The sequence below is a fragment of the Leptonychotes weddellii genome, chromosome 8 (genome assembly GCF_054177405.1).
Source record: "Leptonychotes weddellii isolate Sample4059 chromosome 8, ASM5417740v2, whole genome shotgun sequence".
In the NCBI taxonomy this organism is placed as follows: domain Eukaryota; kingdom Metazoa; phylum Chordata; class Mammalia; order Carnivora; family Phocidae; genus Leptonychotes; species Leptonychotes weddellii.
The window spans coordinates 73,003,076-73,026,852 of NC_138376.1; the positions used below are offsets into that span (position 1 = coordinate 73,003,076).

The 23,777-nt window shown below is 35.4% G+C and overlaps 1 protein-coding gene across 5 annotated transcripts in view; it reads right to left on the reverse strand.

Annotated features, from left to right (window-relative positions):
* MMS22L (MMS22 like, DNA repair protein) overlaps window positions 1–23,777 on the reverse strand; it is a 103,497-nt gene that overhangs the window by 75,259 nt on the left and 4,461 nt on the right. For all 5 annotated transcript variants that reach the window (XM_081828691.1, XM_081828690.1, XM_081828689.1 and 2 more), the window contains 6 exons: window positions 22,888–22,975; window positions 22,616–22,793; window positions 20,039–20,129; window positions 18,217–18,347; window positions 13,516–13,629; window positions 4,315–4,491 (listed from right to left, as the gene is read on the reverse strand). In XM_081828691.1, coding sequence (XP_081684817.1) covers window positions 4,315–4,491; window positions 13,516–13,629; window positions 18,217–18,347; window positions 20,039–20,078 — 462 coding nt within the window. In that variant the 5' untranslated portion in view covers window positions 20,079–20,129; window positions 22,616–22,793; window positions 22,888–22,975. The remainder of the gene's footprint in view (window positions 1–4,314; window positions 4,492–13,515; window positions 13,630–18,216; window positions 18,348–20,038; window positions 20,130–22,615; window positions 22,794–22,887; window positions 22,976–23,777) is intronic.

Here is a 23,777-nt window from a genome sequence, read left to right on the forward strand (position 1 = left end):
AACCATCATTCAGATTAAAGAATGGCAACTAAATCATGCCCAAATCAAGTCTGAGTAAGAGACTATGTATCAAAGGATATTTTTTTTCCCACAGCAAAATTGAACCTCGAGCATCTACATTTTTTTTCTACATACTAAGTTATACATAATTCCTCTGATAGAAAGGAAATAGGAAGTCATCAATTTTGGGCTATGTTTTATATTTCTTATCCCACCATCAAAGCTAAGACACCCACTTAAGCCTCAGGATAGTGGTGTCTCCATCACAAATATAAAGTAGATCCCTTATACTGCACTTCCAGCAGACTAGGTAACCTAATACAACTTTCACTTCAGACCTTTTATCTAGTCACCATTTCAGATGTTTCAAAGACGAGCAACAGCTGGCCTGACTGATTGCACTATGTTCTGAGCAGGGAAAATACTGTTAAACTGATCCCTGCAATGCCCCAAAATATCTTTTCTCTTTAAAGGATATTTGCTTTTAAAGTAGATGACAGGGATTGTGAGAGGATAACACACTCTTATCTAGGTTGAAAGAAAAGCATTAAATAGAAATACATGAAAATCTAAAGCCTCTGGCATGAGAAATGAGATACCAAATTTTCCTTATAAGCCTATATTAAGCAATTGGCAAGTTTCGTGATTTAAATATACATATAGCCAAAGTTCAATTCACACAAAACTTTTAAAATAAAATTAAAAAATTAAGCATATCTGAAACCTATTTAAAATGTAAAGATTTCATGCTAACTTTCAGGGCAAAGCAGTTCACATTTAAAAACTGAAACATCTCTATGGTTTTTACAACACTAGAGAGATTCTCCACTGAAGAATGTAGGCCTAACCATTATCACTTCCTATCATCCTCTCACACCAGATTACTTGCTAGTGAAATAAAGTATGCTTAACACATGGCCATTATCTTTTTTTTAAAGGTTATTTATTTATTTGACAGAGAGAGAGAGTGTGTGCGCACAAGCAGGGGCAAAGGCGGGGGGGGGGGTGGGGGCGGGGAAGCAGGCTCCCAGCTGAGCAAGGAGCCCAATGTGGGGCTCGATAACAGGACCCTGGGATCATGACCTGAGCCAAAGGCAGACGCTTAAGGGACTGAGCCACCCATATGCCCCTGCATGGCCATTTTCTATATGGCAGTTGGCTATGATACTATATCATAAGGAGAAAAATGAATTCAGATAATTTTCAAAAGTCTGATCTAAATATATCACAGACCCAAATTAACATCCTATATAATCTCTCTGAAAGGATGAGTCAATATGCCTTTACGTTTCATAGATTAGAATGATTATATGACTTTAAGAACCAAATTGACACAGTTCTGAGAGTAAAAGGGAAAACTAACCAGATACGATAAGGGGATCATAGGCATAATTGGGACTGTCCACGGCAAACTGGTACACATCGTTACCCTACCAAAGGCCTATTCATAAAAGGCAGTCTTTAGGAGGACCTTAATATCAAGTTTATCTAAGTGATAAAAACAGGCTGATTTAAGTACTGTGTACCTCAGTTTTGTTACCCATAAAATGGACATATTATCCTCTCATCTGCTTCACAATACTTCACTGAGATGAAAACTGACAGTGAGATATTAAACACTTTGCAAATGCAATATGCTGAAGGTATCACCCCTAATGAAAACTAGTAATAACTAGAGAGCTTGCATTTTTCTTTAAAAGCTATTATAGAGTCCAGAAACATTTGAAACTCTTTGAGGACTCATGAATACAGGCAAAGTCTATTTTACATATACACATACACATATATATTATACATCTTTATTATTTTTATCATATGAAAGGTTCTTTTTCAAATATCATAGCTTTTTCCTCCTAAAACCTCCTACATAATTTAAAGAATTAAGATTTTTTTTTTTTTAAGATTTTATTTATTTGACAGAGAGAGAGACACAGTGAGAGAGGGAACACAAGCAGGGGGAGTGGGAGAGGGAGAAGCAGGCTCCCAGCTGAGCCAGGAGCCCTACGCGGGGCTCGATCCCAGGACCCTAGGATCATGACCTGAGCTGAAGGCAGACGCTTAACGACTGAGCCACCCAGGCACCCCGTAAAGAATTAAGATTTTTGGGGCAACTGGGTGGCTCAGTCATTAAGCATCTGCCTTCGGCTAGGGTCATGATCCCAGGGTCCTGGGATCGAGCCCCGTGTCAGGCTCCCTGCTCAGTGGGAAGCCTGCTTCTCCCTCTCCCACTCCCTCTGCTTGTGTTCCCTCTCTAGCTGTCTCTCTCTCTGTCAAATAAATAAATAAACTCTTAAAAAAAAAAGAATTAAGATTTTTAAAAATATATGTATCTTGGCAAAAGATAATCACACAGGAACTGTTGACATTAAAAGACATAGGTTAAGCTATTTTAAATAGACAATTCAATTACTATCTTGATTCAGAACTAATAAAAGCACTAATTTCCTATGGAGTTCTCTGTATGAAATAGAAGAGTGATTTCAGGAATGCAACTGTGGGTGGTTGTACCAGTACAACTCAACATTACAACAGTAATAGTAATGATATATATTAATGTAGCTAGATTATGTACCACACTAGGAGTACGTGGAGGTCAATATCAACCACTACTGAAATACACCACTCATTCACGCAAGTGTTAATGGCAATTCCAGCAAGCATTAATAATCTGAAATCATGTTCCTTGAAGCAAGAGGCAGTACAATCTGTTTCATGTATATCCTATCATTGGTACCTATTATTATGATAGCCACTCAGTGGGAACTCAGAAGTGCTTAACTAATTACCATATTTATTTACACTGATTAAAATCAGAAATGTGTACTTGGGGGGAATTAAAACGGGAAGAGAAATAAAATGTTTATGTAAAGACATTAGAATTATAGGTTAATTTTTGAGTTCTTTTAATGTTGTTCTAGTATCCTATTAAAAGATGTTAAACTATTAACTTCACAAAAATATTCAATAAAAGGGTTATTACAATAATAATGACAATCTGCTAAGATTTATTGAGTATTTACTATGTATCAGCATTGTAAAAACTCATGTATAGAAACAAAAGACATACAATCCTTTTCTCTGGGAAGTTCATTCTATCGATCCCTCTCAATAAAATAAATTCAATTGATCCTTCTCAATTAAAACAATGCTTAAATGCGTTAATACTGAGCTGTGGGTGAGTGTCTCAGAGTACTTTCTGACTTTATTGGTTTACTTTATCTTGCGATCTCCTGAAAAACCTTATTATTATTAGGGAGACTATTTAGAGGACCTTTTGAGGCCCTTTTCATTTCTATGACGCTACTGTCAATGTTAACTGATCTTCAGATTCCATGCATGATTTCTGAGCTGACTCTGTCCAGTATTTCAAAGAGAGAAAAATCTGTCAAGGAACAGGCTTCATAAGCAATGATCCCTATACCTGGTAGATGATGAGAACCAAGAAACTTTTTAAAAATAAGAATTCCCAAACTCCAAACCAGATTACTAAATCAGGATCTCCAGAGCTGAGATCTGGAAATCTGAATTTTTTAGAAACTCGTGGGTAGGTCTGATGATCAAAAAAAAGAGACCAATATTGAAAATACAGACACCCTGGCTTCAAGATTCTAGACATTTATTTTATGGAGCTGATGGGCTGACAGAATAGTATGCTACTGACTTCTAAACATGGAAGAAATTATACACAAATAGGGCTTCAAATAAATATGTATACCAGCCAGTTTTATTCATAGGGGTTTTTAAATAACACTGTAAAAAATGTTTCTAACTAGAAATTAATATAATAATTAAAATCTATTTGAAGTAAACCTCATGGTTAACAGATTATCTTTATAAAAAGCTTCCCTAAAGAAGTATTATTCTGAGGAAATAATTTTATGAAATTATTCACAGAAACTACTAATTCACTACTGGAGATATAAGCTTTCCCGTCAGCAGTCTTACAGATGTTAGAACTAGAAGACATATTCTGAACAACTCAATTCCTAGATTTCTGGATGGGGGAATAGAGGCCCAGAAAGGCTGAAGTAATTTACTGAAGGTCAAGCAACTACTTAGTAGCAGAGCCAGGATTAGATCCTAAGTCTTCTACAAGGTGTTTTTCCTTAAACAAACAATAAAAACATAAAGATTATCATTTTTCTAGATGTTTACAGAAAGGTCTAAAACTTCTAGATTCAAAAGCTGAATTTATCTCTGTAGGATTGTGATCTAATTTTTGTTGTGTTTCTGTGCTCACTTACTTTCTAATTTGTCTACAAAAAATACATATTAATTAATAATATAAGGCAATTTAAAAAAATAAAATCTTACCATTTCGTCTGGTGTTCCATGGCGATCAAACTGGTAAAGTGATGCTACATGAGTGACGATCCACCAACTAAAACCTAATGGATCCCTGGGCTGGATTACAGGCACAGAAGGTCGTCTTCGGTCACTTGATTTTTCAAAGAGTGTTTTAAGTAGTTTATTCAACCAGTTCCAAAATGACTATAGAAAGAGAGGTAGTATGATTCAATTAAATAAAGAACATAACCTTTGGTTTGGGCTTTTTCCACCATTTGCACAAATATACACACAAAAAAAGAAAACAGAACACGTTTATAAAACTTAAATAATAATAAAAACACAAGAACTAGAGCCTAATTAGTACTTTACAAAGATTCTACATGTTCCACAATCACATCTTCTGCTGTCCAGGGGTAGCCATTATCCTGACCTTCATAATAAATCATCCCCCCTCCCTTTTTTGTTTTGTCACACAGGTATATAAGCCTAAATCATATATCGTTTGGCTTTCCACCACTACTTTTTTTAATGCGTTTGTATTCTTAAGTGGTCTAATTCTATTCTTTCATAACTTGCTTCTTTTCCTCAACATGTGTTTCTGAGATTCATCCACTTTAATGAGTATAGCCCCAGCTCATCAGAGTATTCTAATATATGACTATATGGTAAACCATTTACCTGATATACTGTTGTTGAATATTTGATGAGTTTTTAGTAAATTTTTTTTTCTAGGTATTTGTCCATTTCATAAACCTATTCAAGTTATTAGGCATACAGTTGATGACAATACCTCAACTTTTAAAATATCTGCAGAATCTGAAGTCATGTTTCTTTTTAAATTTCTAGTATTGACTGTAATAATTTCAGGAAAAATTAGCCAATTTTAGTAATCTTTTTGAAGAGCCAACTTTTGACTGTTTTGATCATTTTCATTGATTTGATCATCTTTGTTATTTTCAATTTCATAAATCTGTGTTAGTTTTATTTGCTACCTTTTACTTTCTTTGGGTTTATAATGCAGGGATTTTCTTCCCTAACTTTGTGTGTGATGAATTCTTAGCTCATTGATTTTCAACTTTTTTTCCCCCTCTAACATCTGTATTTAAAGTTATAAATTTCCCTCTGTATCATTAGCTACAGTCCCAAAGCTTTAACTAGTATGTTAGTTATCATTTACTTTGAAATATTTTACAATTTCAATTATATCTTCTTTCACCTATCTCAGTATTTCTATGCATATGTATATCTCTCCTTGTAGTTCAGGCAATTTTTACTTTCTACATTTACTACTTTGTTCTTAGCCACATAAAAATGTTAATTTACTTTACCTTCCTGATAAGTTGAACCTTTTATCAGTACACAATGACTTAATGCTTTTGTTGGTTTTAAAGTCTAATTTTCTCCAATATTAGTGTAATACGTTACCTTTCTCACATCTTTTCCTATCAATTCTGAGCCCTTCTGCATTTTTTTAGATTACCCCTTGTAAACAGCTTACATTCTGTTCTGACAGTGTATCTTTTAAATGAGCATTTCAGTAGTCCACTTGCAGTTAATGACTCATACATTTAGTTTTAAATCTACCATCTTATTCTGTATTTGTTTGTATACCTATGTTTTCCACAAACACCCCTTTCTTGAGTTCTTTTGGGTTAAATATTTCTTTTCTTCCCCCTCTACTAGCTTGTAAGTTAAAGTCTACTTTCTCTTCTTTCAGTAATTACCTTAGAAATAATAGCATACATCCAAATGTCTTGATAATATATATCTTTGCTCTTCTCTTAGACAAAATAAGGACCTTAAATTCATTTATTACCTATCCAATTTCTAGGCCAGTATTACTGTGTACTTTAACTCTCTTTTTTAAATTCCAGTAGATTATATTACTGACTTATACAAAACATTTACTACTTTCTTTGTGCTTTATTCCTTCATACATCACACCACCTCCTCCCTTCCCCAATTCAGGCATCATTCTTCTAAAATATATCTTCTAGAATTCCCTTCAATTCTGCTTCATTGACAATAGCTTTGTTTCACCTCACTCTTGAAAGATTTTGTTGGTAAAAAATTTTAGGTTGACAACTACTTTGCTTTAATACAATGAAGGTACCAGTCCACTGGCCTCCTTTGCTTTTGAGAAGTCAGTTTACAGTCTAATTGTCACTCTTTTGAAGGTAACATAATTTTCTGTCTGAATGCTTTTAGCTCTTCTCTTTGTCTTTGATGTTCTGCAGTTTCACCATGATGTATCTAGGTCTGCTTTTCTTTTTTTATTCACCCTGCGTAGAACTGATTGGGTTTCTTAATATGGTAACTTTCATTAACACTGGAAAAATTTCTGCCATTTTCTCTTCAAGTATTTGCTCTGTTCCACTCTCTACTTCCTCTCCTTTGGGACTACAGATAAAAGCATTATCAGACTTCCTCTGTATTCTCACATGCTGCATTTAGCTACCAGGTCTCTTCTATTTCCTTTCATCTGTAACAGTTCTTCAGTAATTATCTTTCATAATTTCATAATTAGATTCACAGTATACATTTTTCGCAAGAATACCAAAGAAACATTTTTCTTCTTTCATTGCATCATATTGAGGGTACATAATATCAATTTGTCCTATTATTGGTTAACTTTGATCACATGGCTAAGATGGTATCTGCCAGATTTTCTACACCATAAAGTTATGGCTCCCCTTGTAATTGGTATTGTATAGATACAGCAAGCTGTGCAATTATTCTGTTTTTCATCATACTTTTGGCAGCCACTAAGGATTCATGCCTGAAACAATTACTAAGGAGGTTGTCAACTGGTGATTTTCTAATTCCATCAACATCTACATTTATTAGGAAGAACTCACCTTCCCTCTATTTATTTATTTATTATTTATTTATTTGTTTATTTATTTATATCAGTATGGAACCATAAACACTTATTGTATAGATCACAATCCTTTGTTATCTTTTGTTTCTCAAATTATCCTAGGTTTAGAGTGTGGGAGATCTTCATGTTGGCTCTTTGTCCTTTTGACTTGTCCTCATTATTTTCTGAGTACCTCCTTATTTTCCGGTACAGAATGTTCCAGTCTCATTTTTCATTTTCCATGCATCAGTGTGGAAGATCAAGACATTTGCCAAAGGAGCTTTGTTTCTTTTCAATGGAGGTTAGTAATTTCAAGACCAAGACATTGCAGTTTCCTCATTGTTACTCAGATACCATCGTTTGTAGGTCCACCTAGTGGATAAGGTAGGGAATGCATGTACGTACACACAAATCTCTACCTAGTTCCAATTATTAAAAAACATTATTTCATACTGATCTCTCAAATTCCATTCCAACACATTATCTTTCACTCTATCTTTCCCTCTTTCCATATTTATAACTCAATTTTCCAACAGTGGCAAAGCTGGTTCTTAATTACCCATAATGTACTTATTAATTTGCTCAGTCCTAGAGTACAAATATCTAGAATTGCTAACCCATATATAACACTGTAAGACAAATCTACAAACAAGAGTCCAGGATCTGAAGTTCGTTATAATTCTTTTGTCTTTAGCCTTAGAGCAAATTGTCAAAGTAGTGCATTCCAAGTCCTCTAGGTCAGTTCCCTCCCGACCCCGGCCCCCATAGCTACTCCCATGTGTTATTCACTTGTAATACAGTTAGGTTCAAGTGTTTTTCTTTATATTCCACTGAATTCCTCTTCTGTACACGTTGATTTATTTCTGGAGCATGTTAAAAATTAACATGGTTCTAATGTCATAACACATTCAAACCCTTCTACTCCATTTGTCACTCACCAATCTCCCATTCCTACTCACCAATTTCAATAGTTCCTGATTTGTCTTTCCAGTATTTATCTGGGACAACTAAGCATACACATTTCCTATTTTCCCCTTCATACACAGAAGGTGGTATCCTATAAGTATTCTTTTGCACTTTGCTTATTTAACAATAAGTCCTGGAAATCAAACCATTATCAGTTCAGATATTTTATTCATTCTATTGAACAAATACATAATACTCTAATGTGCTAATAAACCATGGTTTTACTCTCCTGTGTATGGGCATTTAGGTAGTTTTTAACAATGTGCTTTTACAAATAATTCAACAAAGAGCCTGAGGCATATGAATTTTTGAATTGCTGTAGGTATATACTAAAGGTAAACTTCTACAAGTGGGAATGCTAGGGTCAAAGTTATAAAATTCTTGGCCCATACATTTTGAATCATTGTGTTGTTGTTTTTGGTATTGATGTTTTTGTTTCACAGAAAATTTTTACAAGAATCTTTTTATAATGCTTAAAGGTGGCAACATATATAAATTTACACATACATGTGGCAGCTGAAATATAATGTATACAGGTCAGAAACTACTAGATTGCACATGGCATCGCACAGGTGTCCCCTGCCTTATTTGTGGCACTTTGGGGAGTGCACCTAAAATATATTTAGGTCTGTTTCCCCAAAAAAGGAGTGCATTAATTTAGCTATTCTTTTCTTTTTCTTAAACATGCATTTTCTTACATAATCATGTGGTAGGAAAATAACATGGGCTGTAGCATCAAATAAATCCACACTGGAAGCCCCGTTTATCATATTCTGACTGTTATATGAACAGTTTACTTAACCTCACACCCATTCTACTTGCTGGCACATAAGAAGTATCATTCAAGGAATATTAATTTGCTTTCCTTCTCTGAAATTGAAGTCTAATTGATGTTTACTAGATAGTGAGTGTTGGGTTTTTAGGAAACAGTCATACACATAGATCCAGCATTTAGAATATTTCTTGGAACACAAATATGTGCTTGATCAAATTAGTTTACTTCCATTCCTGGAATTCCCATCTAATTTGGGGTGTATGTGAATTTCCAAACATTCCTGAGTCTCTCTTAGGCTTCTCTAATTGCTTCTTGGGAAGCATCATCCTGTTGGCTTCACAGAAGTCAGCAGCAGCCCAGGCAACATTTGAAAATAACTTAAAAATCCTGAACAGCCTCTCCCCTTCGGATAATTTCCTTAGAACATTAGTCCTTCGAACACAGACCTGGTTGCAGAAAATGTCTCTTTCTCAGCAGGAAAACTCCAAATCCCATTCAATCTTCACCTCCCTCATTCTAGGGATGGGGTGGGGGAGGCAAGGGATAGGGAGAAGGAATCAAATACTTCTTTCTGGAAGAATGTTAGCATGCGTGTGTACAGGCATGTGCACACACAGGATTTCCTCTTTTAAAAACATAATGAATACATTGTATAAATCAGTGCTGCCACATAACAAAGTTTCAAAATCTTTGTACAAGATGAAAAAAAACAAAAAACAAAACAAAACAAAACCTCTGCCTTCAGTCTGGAAAGCTTGTAAGAACAGGCCCTATGTGGAGCTCAGCCGGCTGTCAACATTCAGGGAATGATCCTGTCTTCTGTGATATCATTAACTCCCAGGTGGATGAAGCAGAGAAGCTGCCCTGCTTTTCCTGAAATTTTCAATTGTTTTTTCTGTTTTTCTTTCTTGGCTTATCCTCATCCATCTCCATCCCCAAAGACACTGCATGTCAGATAGTCAGTACAAAGAGTAATTTTTAACTTGCTTCTTTATTGTCTTAGAAGAAACTTTCTGTCATTTTGTTTCCTTTTGGTTTGGTCACTTTTTCTTGGTCTTGAGCTTTCTATCAAGGGAGTATCTCACAGTTTCGGTCCATATAATATCTATACAGTAAAGAGATGAGACCTACATCACTTTTTTCTAAGCTGAGGGCTGCTCTGTTGTGTCATACTGTTTATTCATTCCGGAGGCTGGAAGTCCAAGATCAGGGGTCCATCATAGTGGAGTCAGGGCCCTTCTCTAGATAACAGATTTCTGGCTGCGTTGTCACAAGGAGGAAAGCTTTCTGAGTCTTTTTAAATGTTAACTTGTTTTTTATGATGTTTTTGAAAAGTCTAGTGCAGGTCAAATTACTTTGCTCTTGTAAGTTATTAGGTGTTTTTGTCTAGAAAATTTGATAATTTCCTAAAGGACCTAAAGTCATTTTCTGTATTTTTGAAGTCAAGTAGTTTTAACAGGATATACCTTGGGATGGATTATTTGGAGTTAATCTTTCCAGTGATCTGGTAGGCCCTTTCAATATGTAGAATTAGTGTTTTTTTTTTTTTTTTTTTTTTTTTTAGGAATGTTTTCTTGGATAATAGTTTTGAATGTTAGCTATATCCTATTCTGTTTTCTTCTTTAGGGACTCCATTTATATATACAGCTGTTTCTTCTTTGCTTATCTTCCATTTCAGCTATTTTCTAACTCTTTATATTCCTTTCTTCATCTAATTTTTATTCCCCTGGTTGTTTTCTGTCTTTCTTCCATACCCCTGATTAAATTTTCATTTGAGTATATTCTTCTTGGGCACCTTGTCACTTATTCAACTCTAAAATGATTTTTCTTTCATTTCTCTCCTGCATTCCACTTACTCTTTCCATTCACTTCTGGCTTTAGTCTACTTGTTTTTAACAACTAAATATCTTATTCAGGGTGTTTTTGTACAGCCCCAAATGCCTGCCTGTTTAATCTGGAGTGTTATAATTTTCTTCTGTTTCACAGTTGTTTCTTGGAGAAAGGGTTCATCAGCTAAAGTGTATCAATTCTGTTTCCTAGTAGTAAGTTTATAAACACTTGTTTCAAAGTTTCTTTTTCCTTTTTTTCATTTAGTAGATTTAGACTACTTTAAAAGATTTCTAGTTCAGTGGAGCCCTCTTTTGCCAATGTACCAAAGTCCCATTTCTTTCCTGGATTTCCTTTCTTTTTTGGTGGTGGTGGTAGGAGAGTGGGTGTGAGAATTTTGATTTTGTTTTTCTAGATCATTTTACCCTTTTATTTCCTTTCACCTCCCAATAACCAAGGGTACCATTCCTTTTTTTGCCTTTTTATTCTCCAGAAGGTCTACCTTCAAAGAGTGCCTCCTCATGTCATATACACACTTTCAAGTTCTAGCCCATTCTCTGACTTACAAGGAAACAATCTCAGTATTTTCACAAACTGGCAGTGGTTTTAGACCAATTTGAGGACTACCGCTAGCATTTTTTCTCAGGCTGCCCTTGCTTGCTAGAAAGCTTTATGGTAGAGCTTTGGTGGTGGTTTTTACCGTTAACGTTTTTATCATTCCTATCTTGTAGTTATGCTATCAACGTGTGTGTGTGTGTGTGTGTAGTTTTATTTGTTCTTGCTATTCTATATTTTGGGGGGGAGTTACTAGGGGAGATACAGATTTAAGTATCTACCCATTGTCTGTGGCTGCTTAGAAGTTACTGGCTTGGTCATGATCCCAGGGTCCTGGGATCGAGTCCCGCATCGGGCTCCCTGCTCTGCAGGGAGCCTGCTTCTCCCTCTCCCACTCCCCCTGCTTGTGTTCCCTCTCTCGCTGTGTCTCTCTCTGTCAAATAAATAAATAAAAATCTTTAAAGAAGTCACTGGCTTGAGATTTTTAGTACAATCTAGGCAACAGCAACTCAGGCTATAAAGCTGTATGAGGGCTGGCTTGCAGTAACAAATATACTGAAGAAATTTTAAACTGCAAGGCATCACAGTAAAAGACATGCAATTTTCCTTACAAATTTAGTTGAGTTTCTAGTTCATCCTTTTGGGGGCCCAGATTTATGGGTAGTCAGTATATCAGTAGGCTACCAACTTGGGTTAACTCTGACCTCTGTCTTCTATTCTTTTACCTTATAACGTATGAAAGCTAATGTTCAAGTTTATACAATTTAACAACTGCTTATAAGGTTATGGGGCAGTTTCAGTGTTCAGGGGACCTGAGTTCCCACCCACATTTAGTATTTGACCAAGAGTATTTGACCTCAAGACTTCTCACTTTCTACAAGCTTACTGATACATGTAAATGCTTATTATTTGATACCCAGCATGATTAGATTACATTAGATTATTTTTTCAACAGGAAGGTCAAAATGTCTTTCCAGGCATGGAAAATTCTAAGTTGAATTTAAAAATAAAATAGCCTTCAAAGTCTGAATAATATCAGTTATTTTACTTGTATTAAAAAAATGAAATGACCTCAGATTTTCATTATTTTAAGATAAGTAAGTCTAGTTACTACATCAAATGAACAGCATATAAATCATTTAGGTTAAGCAATACATACTGCTATGCAAATTTCTACAATATATTTTAAAATTATGCTTACTTTTCTATTTAAAATTTAGAGAAAGACTAAGAGAATCAAGTATGAACATGCCTACATTAATTATATGTAGTTTACATGTTCAAGTCTGAAGTTGGTAAAATAAGAAAAATTATAAAGAAATATAAAATTCTTAAATGATAAGCTTTACAGAAAATGGAAAACTTGATGTTTACCATGTCAGTGAGACAAAACATCCTGGCAAATGATCAAAGGAAAAAAATCCCGAGACTCTAATGTTGAAATCTCACCAAAGGAAGCTGAACTCTGACAAACCAAAATGCGAGGAAAATATTTTTTTCTTACTTAATAATAAGATGTGCTAAATTTATACTTCAGTAAATTTATTGCTAAGATAATAACTGAAAATATAGTACTTGTAAATCCACAAAAATACGTTTGTTTTTAAAAAGAGAGAGCACCACCCAAACCCCAAATTGTGGAAAACTGGGAAATTATAAAACCCATGAAAAATCAAAGGACTTTTTCATATAACATAAATCGTTGTATCATTTCATAATTAATTATTTGTTCTTACTTCTACCTGTATTTCTCTTTTTCTACTAATCCACAACACCTGAAATAAAATAAAGCCCCATTCTGAAGAGTTGGCTCAAAATGAGGTCCAAGATTTCTTATGTTCCCCTTTGCACTTTTCTTCCTCCTTTCTTGAAATAATGCCATAAAATTCAGTAATAAAAACCTACTTTATTTCTCCCCAAATCTGATCTGCCATATTTCTTATTTAAATTGTTTTCTGGATTACTAGACAGTATGAAGTATTTTAGCTTAAAAGATTCTTGACAGAACAACAGCAAAAAACTTGAGAAAATAAGAGTCAAATCCTGCACTTCTCCTAGAAGTTTCATATTGCCACTTTAGGGTTAAAAATGTAGTAGGTGTTTGGTACTCAGTGCTCTGTTTGGTGGTGGTGGTGCTTGTCTTATATAAGGAACTTTGTAGCATTCTTCTTGGCGAAAACCACTGCAAAATTTCAATATAAGAGTTAGGAACAGTAATTAACACATCAACTTTACAACTTACTTCTGAAAGAGACCATTTACTTCTGTGTTCCAGAAGATGAATGAGTAGAACCCATAATTCTTTAATGCAGGAACATCGGCAGTGGTGACTTGCTAACGCTTCAGAAGGCCTAACCTGTAGAGAAGAAGCAAATTCAATTCTGTAAGAATTTTACATGCTACATCTTTCTCTCCAAATGTTTTAAAAGGATTTAGATGACTTAAAACTGATGTTCAATTATATAAAATTGTTTACAAAATATGTGCCATTCCATTAAATTTTAAAATAAATTCTCATTTTACTTTTTTGTTAAAGTAGGTCCCATGCCCAGCGTGGAGCCCAACGTGGGGCTCAAACTCATGACTCTGAGATCAAGACCTGAGCAGAGATCAAGAGTCAGATGTCCAACTGACTGAGCCTGCCCCTAAATTCCCATTTTACAACCAAAAGTATAGAATGAACTTTATTTTCAACCTTTAAAAAAAACCTTTGCTTTAGGGGTGTCTGGGTGGCTGAGTTGTTAAGCCTCTGACTCATGGTTTCAGCTCAGGTCATGATCTGTGTCCTGAGATGGAACCCCAGGTCAGGCTCCATGCTCAGCATGGAATCTGCTTATCCCTCTCCCTCTGCCCCTCCCCACTGCTCGAGTGTGCTCTCCCTAAAATCAATCAATAAAATCTTAAAAAACAAAAATGAAACCAAAAACCTTTGCTTTAATCATCAGTGTTCAACAAACTTTTTCTGTAAAGGGCTAGATAGCAAATATATGAAGCTTTATTGGGACATAGTCTGTCACAACTCCTCAACTCTGCCACTGTCGTACAGCATCAGCCATAGACAATAGGTTAAAAAAAAAAAAAAAAAGGATGGGCTGTGGTCCAGTAAAATTTACAAAACAGACAATGTGTTAGATTTGGCCTCAGGGCAATGATTTCCTAACCCTGATCTAATCCATCAGCCACAAGAGAAAAACTTCTAATAAAAAGATTAGAAAACAAATTTTAATCCACTATAAAGCAGACTAAAAAGTTTTTACAAGTCAGAATAAATATAATTAGGGATTTATAAAGGTTAAGCAATTTTATTTTATTTATTTTTTAATATTTTATTTATTTGACAGAGAGAGACACAGCGAGAGAGGGAACACAAGTGTGGGGGGGGCGTGGTGGGATGGTGGGAGAGGGAAAAGCAGGCTTCCCGCCGAGCAGGGAGCCAGACGTGGGACTCGATCCCAGGACCCTGGGATCATGACCTGAGCCGAAGGCAGCCGCTTAACTGACTGAGCCACCCAGGCGCCCCAAGGTTAAGCAATTTTAGGTTAAGCTTTTTTTTTTAACAAATATCCTCAATGGCCCTAAATAATGCAAGGCATATGCACTATATTTGCAAGTATAGCTAGACTTCAGAAATTCATTATGTAATTACTATTTCACACATACTACATTCATGTTTCTAACATAATACAGTCAAAGATAACTGTTAAGATATTACTAAATCGAGAGGCTGCTGGGAAGATGGCAGAGTAGGACGTCCCTGGGCTCACCTCTGGCCGCTTGGCCGCCTAGAGAGCACCCAAGTCGGCATAAATAACCCAGAAAGCAGCCTGAAAACTGGCAGAACAGACTCTCCGCAGCCCGGCATAGACAAGCGGCCACAGCGAAGCAGATCCACCCCCTCTGATCGCTCTTGGCAAGATCCCATCAAAGCGGTGCCACAAGCCTGGCAATGTGCACGCGGCCCAGACAAGGGTCAGCACCACTCCAAAGTGAGTCCTGCCCCAGGGAGAGGGGAAGAAACCACACACCAGTCTGACTCTGGCAGTGGGCTGGGGGCAGGCAGTGGGTCTGACTGCAGGCCCCACCCACCAACAAAAGCTTCTCAGGGGACTACACAGGGACAGTGCCTGCAGTTTGGTGCTACTGCATCTCTGGCAAACGCCTGGTCTGACTCAACTCAAGCCCAGGGCAGCCCCGGACCAGCCCACTAACACCACGGGCACCAGACTCTGCCCACAACAGGTAGAGAGCCATCGTAGACAACAGGACTGAAGGCAAACACATCCTAGCCACAACGGTAGGACACCCCTGGAGCAACACACATAGTAGACACCCCCTGAAGCACCAGGTTCTGGGGGACAGACATTGCACTGCAGGACCTCTTCTTCATAAAGCCACAACTTTCAAGTGCAGGAGACGTAGCTGACTCTCCTAACACAGAAAAACAGACAACGCAAGAGAGAGAATGAGGAGACAGAGGAATATGTCCCAAATCAAAGAAAAGGACAAAATCAGAGCAGGAGACCTAAGTGACACTGAGGTAAGTAATATGTCTGATAGCGAATTTAAAGTAATGCTCATAAAGATAATTGCTAGAATTGAGGAAGGAGTCCAGGACCTCCATGAGACCCTCCACCAAGAGACAGAAGACATAAAAAAGAACCAGTTAGAGTATTGGACTCATTAAATGGAAATAAAAACAGACCATCTGGAATAAATAGCAAGCAAGAGGAAGTAGAAGAAAGGATCAGCCACCTGGAGGACAGAGCCATGGAAAGCAATCAAGCCAAGCAGATGAGAGGGGGAATATATATGCAAAATGAAAATAGACCCAGGGAACTCAGCAACACTGTCAGGCTTAACAGTCACATGATAGGGATCCCAGAAGAAGAGTGAGAAAAGGGGGCAGAAGATTTGTCTGAAGAAATAATAGCTGAAAACTTCCTGAATCTGGGGAAAGAAAGAGAAATCCAGATCCAGGAAGCACAGAGAGCCCTCAACATAACCAACCCAAAGAGGTCTGTGCCAAGACACAAAGTAAATAAGATGGCCAAAAGTAGTGATAAAGAGAGAATTTTAAAAGCAGCAAGAGAAAGGAAAGCAGGTACATACAAGGGAAACCCCATATGGCTACAAGTGGGTTTTTCAGCAGAAACTCTGCAGGCCAGAAGAAAGTGGCATGATAAATTCCAACTGCTAAAAGGAAAAAATCTACAGCCAAGAATACTCTATCCAGCAAGGCTTTCATTTAGAATAGAGGGAGAGATAGAGTTTCCCAGAAAAACAAAAATTAAAAGCAAAACCAGCCACGTCCCTGTCACACACGATGCCATTGGCCTGTGGGCCCCAAATTCAGTCCAGCCGCCCTCCTGCCCAAGTCAGCATGCACAGCCTGCCACCTGCTCAATGCCAAGTCAACACGCCTTCACCTCAGATTGCCAAGGGCTCAAATTGACACTCTTCTCAAATTCCTGTCCCTGTGCTCAAGTCTGTGCACGAAAGTGGGCATAATAACAGCAGAATGAAGCAACCCAAACATCTAACTATTTCTGTGGAATATATAATGGATAAAAGGAGTGTGCTAGGCTGAGAACATCTCCAACAAGCACATCAAAGAACAACACATACAGCATGATTCTGGTTAGTAAAAAAAAAACCAAAAAACAAAAAACCTGGGAAGAATAAAACAAGATGAAACCAGAGAGGCAGACAAACCATAAGAGACTTCTTAAGCATAGGAAAGAAACTAAGGCTTGCTGGAGGGGAGGTGGGGGGGGGATGGGGTAACTGGGTGGTGGGCATGAAGGAGGGCATGTGATGGAATGAGCACTGGGTGTTGTATGCAACTGATGAATCACTGAACTCTACCTCTGAAACTAGTAATACACTATATTGTTAATTGAACTTAAAAAAAGAGGAACCCCCCCCCCAAAAATATTACTAAATCATGTCTGGTCAATCCACTAAATAACATCAATTATAAAATTATATAGACCAGATTTAGAAGATTTTGATAATACATAAAACACAATCTAAATTTTAAAAAATTATAAATCCTGATTTCCCATAAGGTTTATGCTAACAATTTGAAATAACTGATAAATCAACACATTTCCATTGCTGGAAAATGAGTAGGCATTGTAGCATCTTCAAATCACTGTCTGCATTAAACACTCAAACACAATTTAGTAAGAAGATGTAATTTCCCCCATGTTTCTATACTTTTTTGAAAAACAAAATCTCGGGGCGCCTGGGTGGCTCAGTCATTAAGCGTCTGCCTTAGGCTCAGGTCATGATCCCAGGGTCCTGGGATCGAGCCCCGCATCGGGCTCCCTGCTCAGCGGGAAGCCTGCTTCTCCCTCTCCCACTCCCTCTGCTTGTGTTCCCTCTCTCGCTGTGTCTCTCTCTGTCAAAATAAATAAAATCTTTAAAAAAAAAAAGAAAAACAAAATCTCCCTTTAAATTTGTCAACTAAAATTAGTTGACTCATTTATTGTATTATGTAACAATAAACATATACTCATTTATAGTACTCATTTATTATATTATGTAACAATATATATATGTTACTAAAGGGCTGGACTCTCCTATTTGCATAGAAGTTAAATTTCCAGTTATTGTCATAAACATCCTGTTTTTACTTATTTTTGACAAGATGGAAAAAGCTATTTTTTAAAACAAAACAACTGCCTCTGATAAATTAATTTTAGTCTGTTTTAAATGTTTAAATCAAATTCTTTTCTAATTCAACTCCGAGACCATAATAAATATAGAATTAGGAGAATTAACAAGTAAACCAATCAGATTCTTATAAATGACACACATTAAGGACTATTATCATTAAGCATCAAAAAAACAAACTTTTTTTTAATTTAGATTCAAGTAGCCAACATATAGTACACACCATTAGTTTCAGATGTAGTAATATAAACTCTTATAACATTACCTTGTCATACCTGTTGAGTGACAGGCTTATTAAATCACAAAGGAGATTTTCACAATGTTCTCCAAATAGGCTGATGTTGGTTAAATTGTCACCTGCCAGATTCATAAATTGATGACCGTATACAACTTGTTCTAAAAATATAATAAAATATATCCTACTTAAAACTACAGATTTTACTAATTCAGAAGGAGGAAAGTAACTATACTCCTTTAAATTGACTTAAAACAAAACTGCAACATATACAGTTAAAAACAAATTTCTTTAGAAATAAAAGTTAAATTTGAGGACAATTCCTTTCTTATATGATCACTGATATACATTACCCAAAGAAAGTTTTCAATTTTCTCAAGTGCCACTTAATAGACTTCTCTTTTCTTAATGTGGTCATCTTTAAAATGTAACAATGTAACATCACTTAAGGAAAAAAAAAATAAAAGTGGGGAAATGCTAGAAAATCTTCACCAATATTTCTGACCAATGAAGGCTTTAAAACATTTTGCAAACAAATACTGATTAACTAATCACATACAAATGTTTTGTGGTGTGAACAGAGAAAACCAAGGTAATAGATACTAAAATGTGTACCTATCAGATTAAGTACACCTTGAAGTATTGCTCCAAGGAATTATTATCTGAAATACAAAGTCCATGTGAGAGAAGAAACTATGTATTTGTAGACATCTTTGTATGTTTGTGTGCATGTATATATATGTGTACACACATACACATATATACATACGTGTATTTTTGTATTTATTAGTTTACTGAAAATCAGGTATTGAGATAATGGATGTTTTTATAACCTAAAACCTAAATTGATAATTTACAAATAGGTAATATTTACAAAATATTGCTAAGTTGATAATGGACTCTAAAGATGCCAAATAGCAAGACCAAGAAATAAACAGGCAATACGTGAAATAAAAAAGTATTATCCATAATATATACAAACTACTAATTTTTTTTAAAAAAGAAACATGAGCAAAAGATAATGAATAATAAAGCAAATATAAAAAACAGTAAAATTATGTAAAAATGTTCAACTTCATTGGTACTCAAAAAATTGCAGAACAGAGATTCAATATCATTTTTCGTGTATTATGTGGCAAAAAATAAAAATAACTGATAATATCCACTACTGGCAAGAGAATGAGGCAAAGGCATGCTTGCAGTGTACACAAATTGGGGAAACTCTGTACAGCAACTAAGCAGTGGTTACGATAATAAAGCTGAATGTGCCACTCCAATTCTAAGAATCTACTCTACAGAATAACTTGTACATGTATTCAAAGATGTATATATACGTATATATGTATATATATATATATATATATACAAGGATGTTCCGTGAAATATTACTTGTAGTACCAAAAAAATAGAAATAATGGAAATATTAAAAAATAGACTTGGCTAAATAAATTATGATAGAGCCATAACATACAGCCCTTAAATGAATGAAGTACAACTATATGTACTGACACGAACAGATCTCTAAAAAACTGTTGAATCAAACATTACACAGAACACTACCATTTGTGGTTAGAAACAAAGACAAAAATCCTACCCAAGAGTTTCTATATATATATATATATATATATATATATATATATATATACAGACTAATATAGAAGTATGGAAAGATAAATGGACCAAACTGTTTTCTTGAAAAAAGGAATAAGACCTTGACTTTTTACTTTGGTTACTATTTGATGTAAAGTAAAAATTAAAAAACCCAGAAAGCAATGATGACCTGTAATTTAAAAAAAAAACAATTAAGGGTTTAGATTTAAAAAGGATATAAATCAGAAATCCATAAACTTACTCAATTTTTCACCCAGCATGTGAAGAATTTCTAGCACCATCCAATGGATATCTAAGTGGAGATGTAATAAATGCCATGATGGTGGAAAAAGCTGTGAAGGACATTATCAACCGTGACTGAGAATTCATAATACTTTAGTAGGCATTTTACAGCATGCTATGACACTCCTCCATAAGCATAAGTATCAGGAACCAAGTAACCTACCCACTCTTCAAAAGCTTAGGGAAAAACAGGGTCTTTTTCATTAGAGGATTCTTTCACTGGAGATCTTTGAAAGCATTTTTTCATTTGATGCTTTAGGACAGACCCACCTTGGGGTTGCTAAGTAGACTTGTACAGTAAAGGTCCCTTCCAACCAACCTTTGATCTTACTACAGCTGCAAGGCAGTAAAAGAATTTTTTAACCACTTATTTTCATAATCTTGTTTTAGACTTTAGCTAGGAAATATGTTTTTAAATGTAATGAGTACCCTGGAACTCCTATGAAGTATTCTAACAGGAGAAATAGACTATCATGTAGACACTATTGAGATGCCCATTAAGAAACTGAAGTTAAAAGCAGTGAAGAAATTTACCTTTTAATTCACACGTTAAGATTAAAATCTGATTCTGATTCAAAAGCCAGTGCTCTTAACTACTGTGCTGTAGTAGGGTTGTCAATAACTTTCCCTGAGCCAACATTTAGTATCACTTTAAAAATAAGTAACAATGATATACATGTTCTATTAAGAGAAGAAGGAAGAATGATAGAGAGGGGACTTGTCTTATCAAATGTGCAAACCAAATAAAATGCTACACTAATAAAACAGTATTGGCTCAGAAATAGATAATAAATAAACAGCAAAAATAGGCAAGAGAGAAATAAACATGGTATCTCCAATCAGTGGGGAAAACATGAGCCATTCAATAAAAGACTGGTTATTAACTTATTCATTTGCAAGAAACTAAAGTTAGATTTCCCACCTCACAGCATATTTTTTAAAACAAGATGAATTAAAAAGATAAATGTAAAAAACAAGTATATTTTTAACAACCACACAGAGATGACACACAAGAAAAACCTGACAAATGTGACTATATACAAAACTTAAACCATCTCCATAGCAAGGCAGATTAATTGCTAAAAAAGAAAAGATAAATTGATGAAAGTATCTGTAATACATAATACCCAACAAATATCTCTAATAAAGTTCCTTAAAAATAAAAGACAGATGCTTAACTGAAAATGCCAATTAAATACTTTTCATATATAAGATAGGTAAAACACAAGAAATACAGTCTTAAAAGATACTTTTCATTTTGTAAGATTTTTTTTGCTGTTGTTTCAGAAAAGAACAGTATTTCAGTGTGTGATTTTTTTGTGTATGGGCATTAAAAATTCAGCCTTCTGATCTTCAAATAACCTCTTTTCAAGTTTGCCTAATTAAAAAGGCTATGAAAGGCAAAACCTAGTTTGAGAACCTTTGCAGTCTTTATTTCCACTGCTAGATAAATTATTAATTTTTATTTTCTTAAGCATTTGATGAAGATCCAGAAAATAAAGCCAGTCCAATTTATAGAGACCAAAATGAAGGAAAAATATCCCTCTACCCATAATCTATCCACGAATATTTATTAAGTGTTATGATTACAAGCAATTATCTATTTGCTTTCTATGGATTAGACATATTAACCTGTGAATTCAGTTTGGACTTTTTATTTTTAATATTACATATATTGGTCCCTGATAAGAAGAGTGCATTTTGTTGTTGTTGTTGTTAAATTTCACAGAAATACATAAACATTTATTCATACCTTACATTTTGGCAAAGACACATTCCTAAAAACTGAATGTTATTCAAATTGGTAAAGTCAAATCGAATGAAAGAAGTTGAGAGTTCAGGGAAACCCACAGGGAATTACAATTTGCCATTCATATAAGCTCACATTTTCTTATGGAGAATTTGTTAAATTACATCTATAAACTGGGTCATGCTATCAATACAAATTTTAAAAGAACAAATCTTCTACAGGAATGATTTCACAGGTAGAAAAAAGGGGAAGAGTCAAAACAATCTTAATCATATTGCAAAAAGATCTCAAAAGTAAGAATAGACATAATGCTGTGGTTTTGAAGTTGTAGCTTTTATAGAAAGGTGATCTTGAATTTTACTGTAATAAACACTAGGATTTGCCCAAACCTTTATCGATGGGAAAAATGATAAAAATTTTTTAAAATAAAGGTTATTTTACTTTGAAACTTACACACATCTGCACGTTATAAAGTGGAATTGAGAACAGCGACCACTGTTTCAGTCTATATTATATTCTAAGCACTTTATTTAATTAATTTTAACTTATCTAATTTTCCCAATAACTCTAGGAAGCAAACCAATTATACACGTGAGGAGACTGAGGCAAGATGTGTTGCTTGCCCAATGGCACATAATTAGAAGAGGAGCCAGAATTTCAACTCAGGCAGTCTAGTCCCTGAGCTGCACTCTTGACTATTTTCCCTCATTCTTGAATGAATGAATATTCCTTGCGAAAAGAAAAAAAAACCCCGAGGATTTAAAAATTAAATTAAACAAGCCAAACCTTAATTTGGTTTTGATTTACAAATGCTCCTGGACTAATACTGGGAAGTTCAGACAGATGTCCAATATACAAGAGTAACCCATGAAGTTCATCAACCAGCACAGACGGAAGTTGTGCCTCCAAAGTTTCATACGGATGGACAGGAACAGGACTCTCAGCATTTTGTACTTTCAGATACCTAAAAAAAGATAGATACAATAAATAACCAGACTCTGGATGAACATGCACTCAGAAATTCATGCAGTAATCAAAATACTCATCTGACATCTTACCTAAAGACGAAAACTTTAACATAATGAAGAAATGTCACGCACTGCTGCCTAATATTGTCTGCTTTGCAGTGTAGGGTGGATATCTTCCCTGAAACCAAAATAGATGTTATCAAAGTTTAAATAATTAATCCATGGGCAGTGACAAAAAAAATTTGTAAGCCATACAAGCAGCAGTTCATTTGTGATTTCATCTGTTCCAAATTTATCACTCTATCATACATTCTGATCCAACCATACATAATTACCACTTCCTGCTCCCTGAACTTAGGTTTCAATACACCTCAATGATTTCGTCTATACAGTTGTTTCCACCTGGAACTCTTCCGCTCCCCAAAACTTTTGCCTACCTACCTATTTTTTCCTCATCTCTGTAGACCAAGATCTGGCATCACTCTGTGATGGGCCCCTAAACAGATGAAGCCCCTGGCTCCCATAGCAGCTTATACATGCCACGATTACTACACTTTTCCGTCTACCATGCTGTCCTATGCTTGTGTGTCTCTATGTCCTACCAACTACAAACTCCTCAGCAGATTCTTCCACTTTGATTCATCGTCACCTTACACAGTACCTGGCCTGAGACAGAGCCTCAGGTGATAAATAGTACTCAACATTTACTGAGCACACAGTGAGAAAACAAAACAGCCCTGACGGCAGATAGCTAACAACTAGGTCATGATGTTCCCTACTGAAACTAAAGTTTTCATGAAATATCAAAAATAATCAGATGGGGCCACTCTGTGATTATGGTGAAACAAGACAAAAACAAAATCTCTCTGTAATCATGTCTGAATACAGAAACCAGGCACTATGCAATCACGGAAAAACAAACAAAATACAAAAACAAAATATTTCCCTCTTGCAGCTAACATGACTATTACTTTACTAAT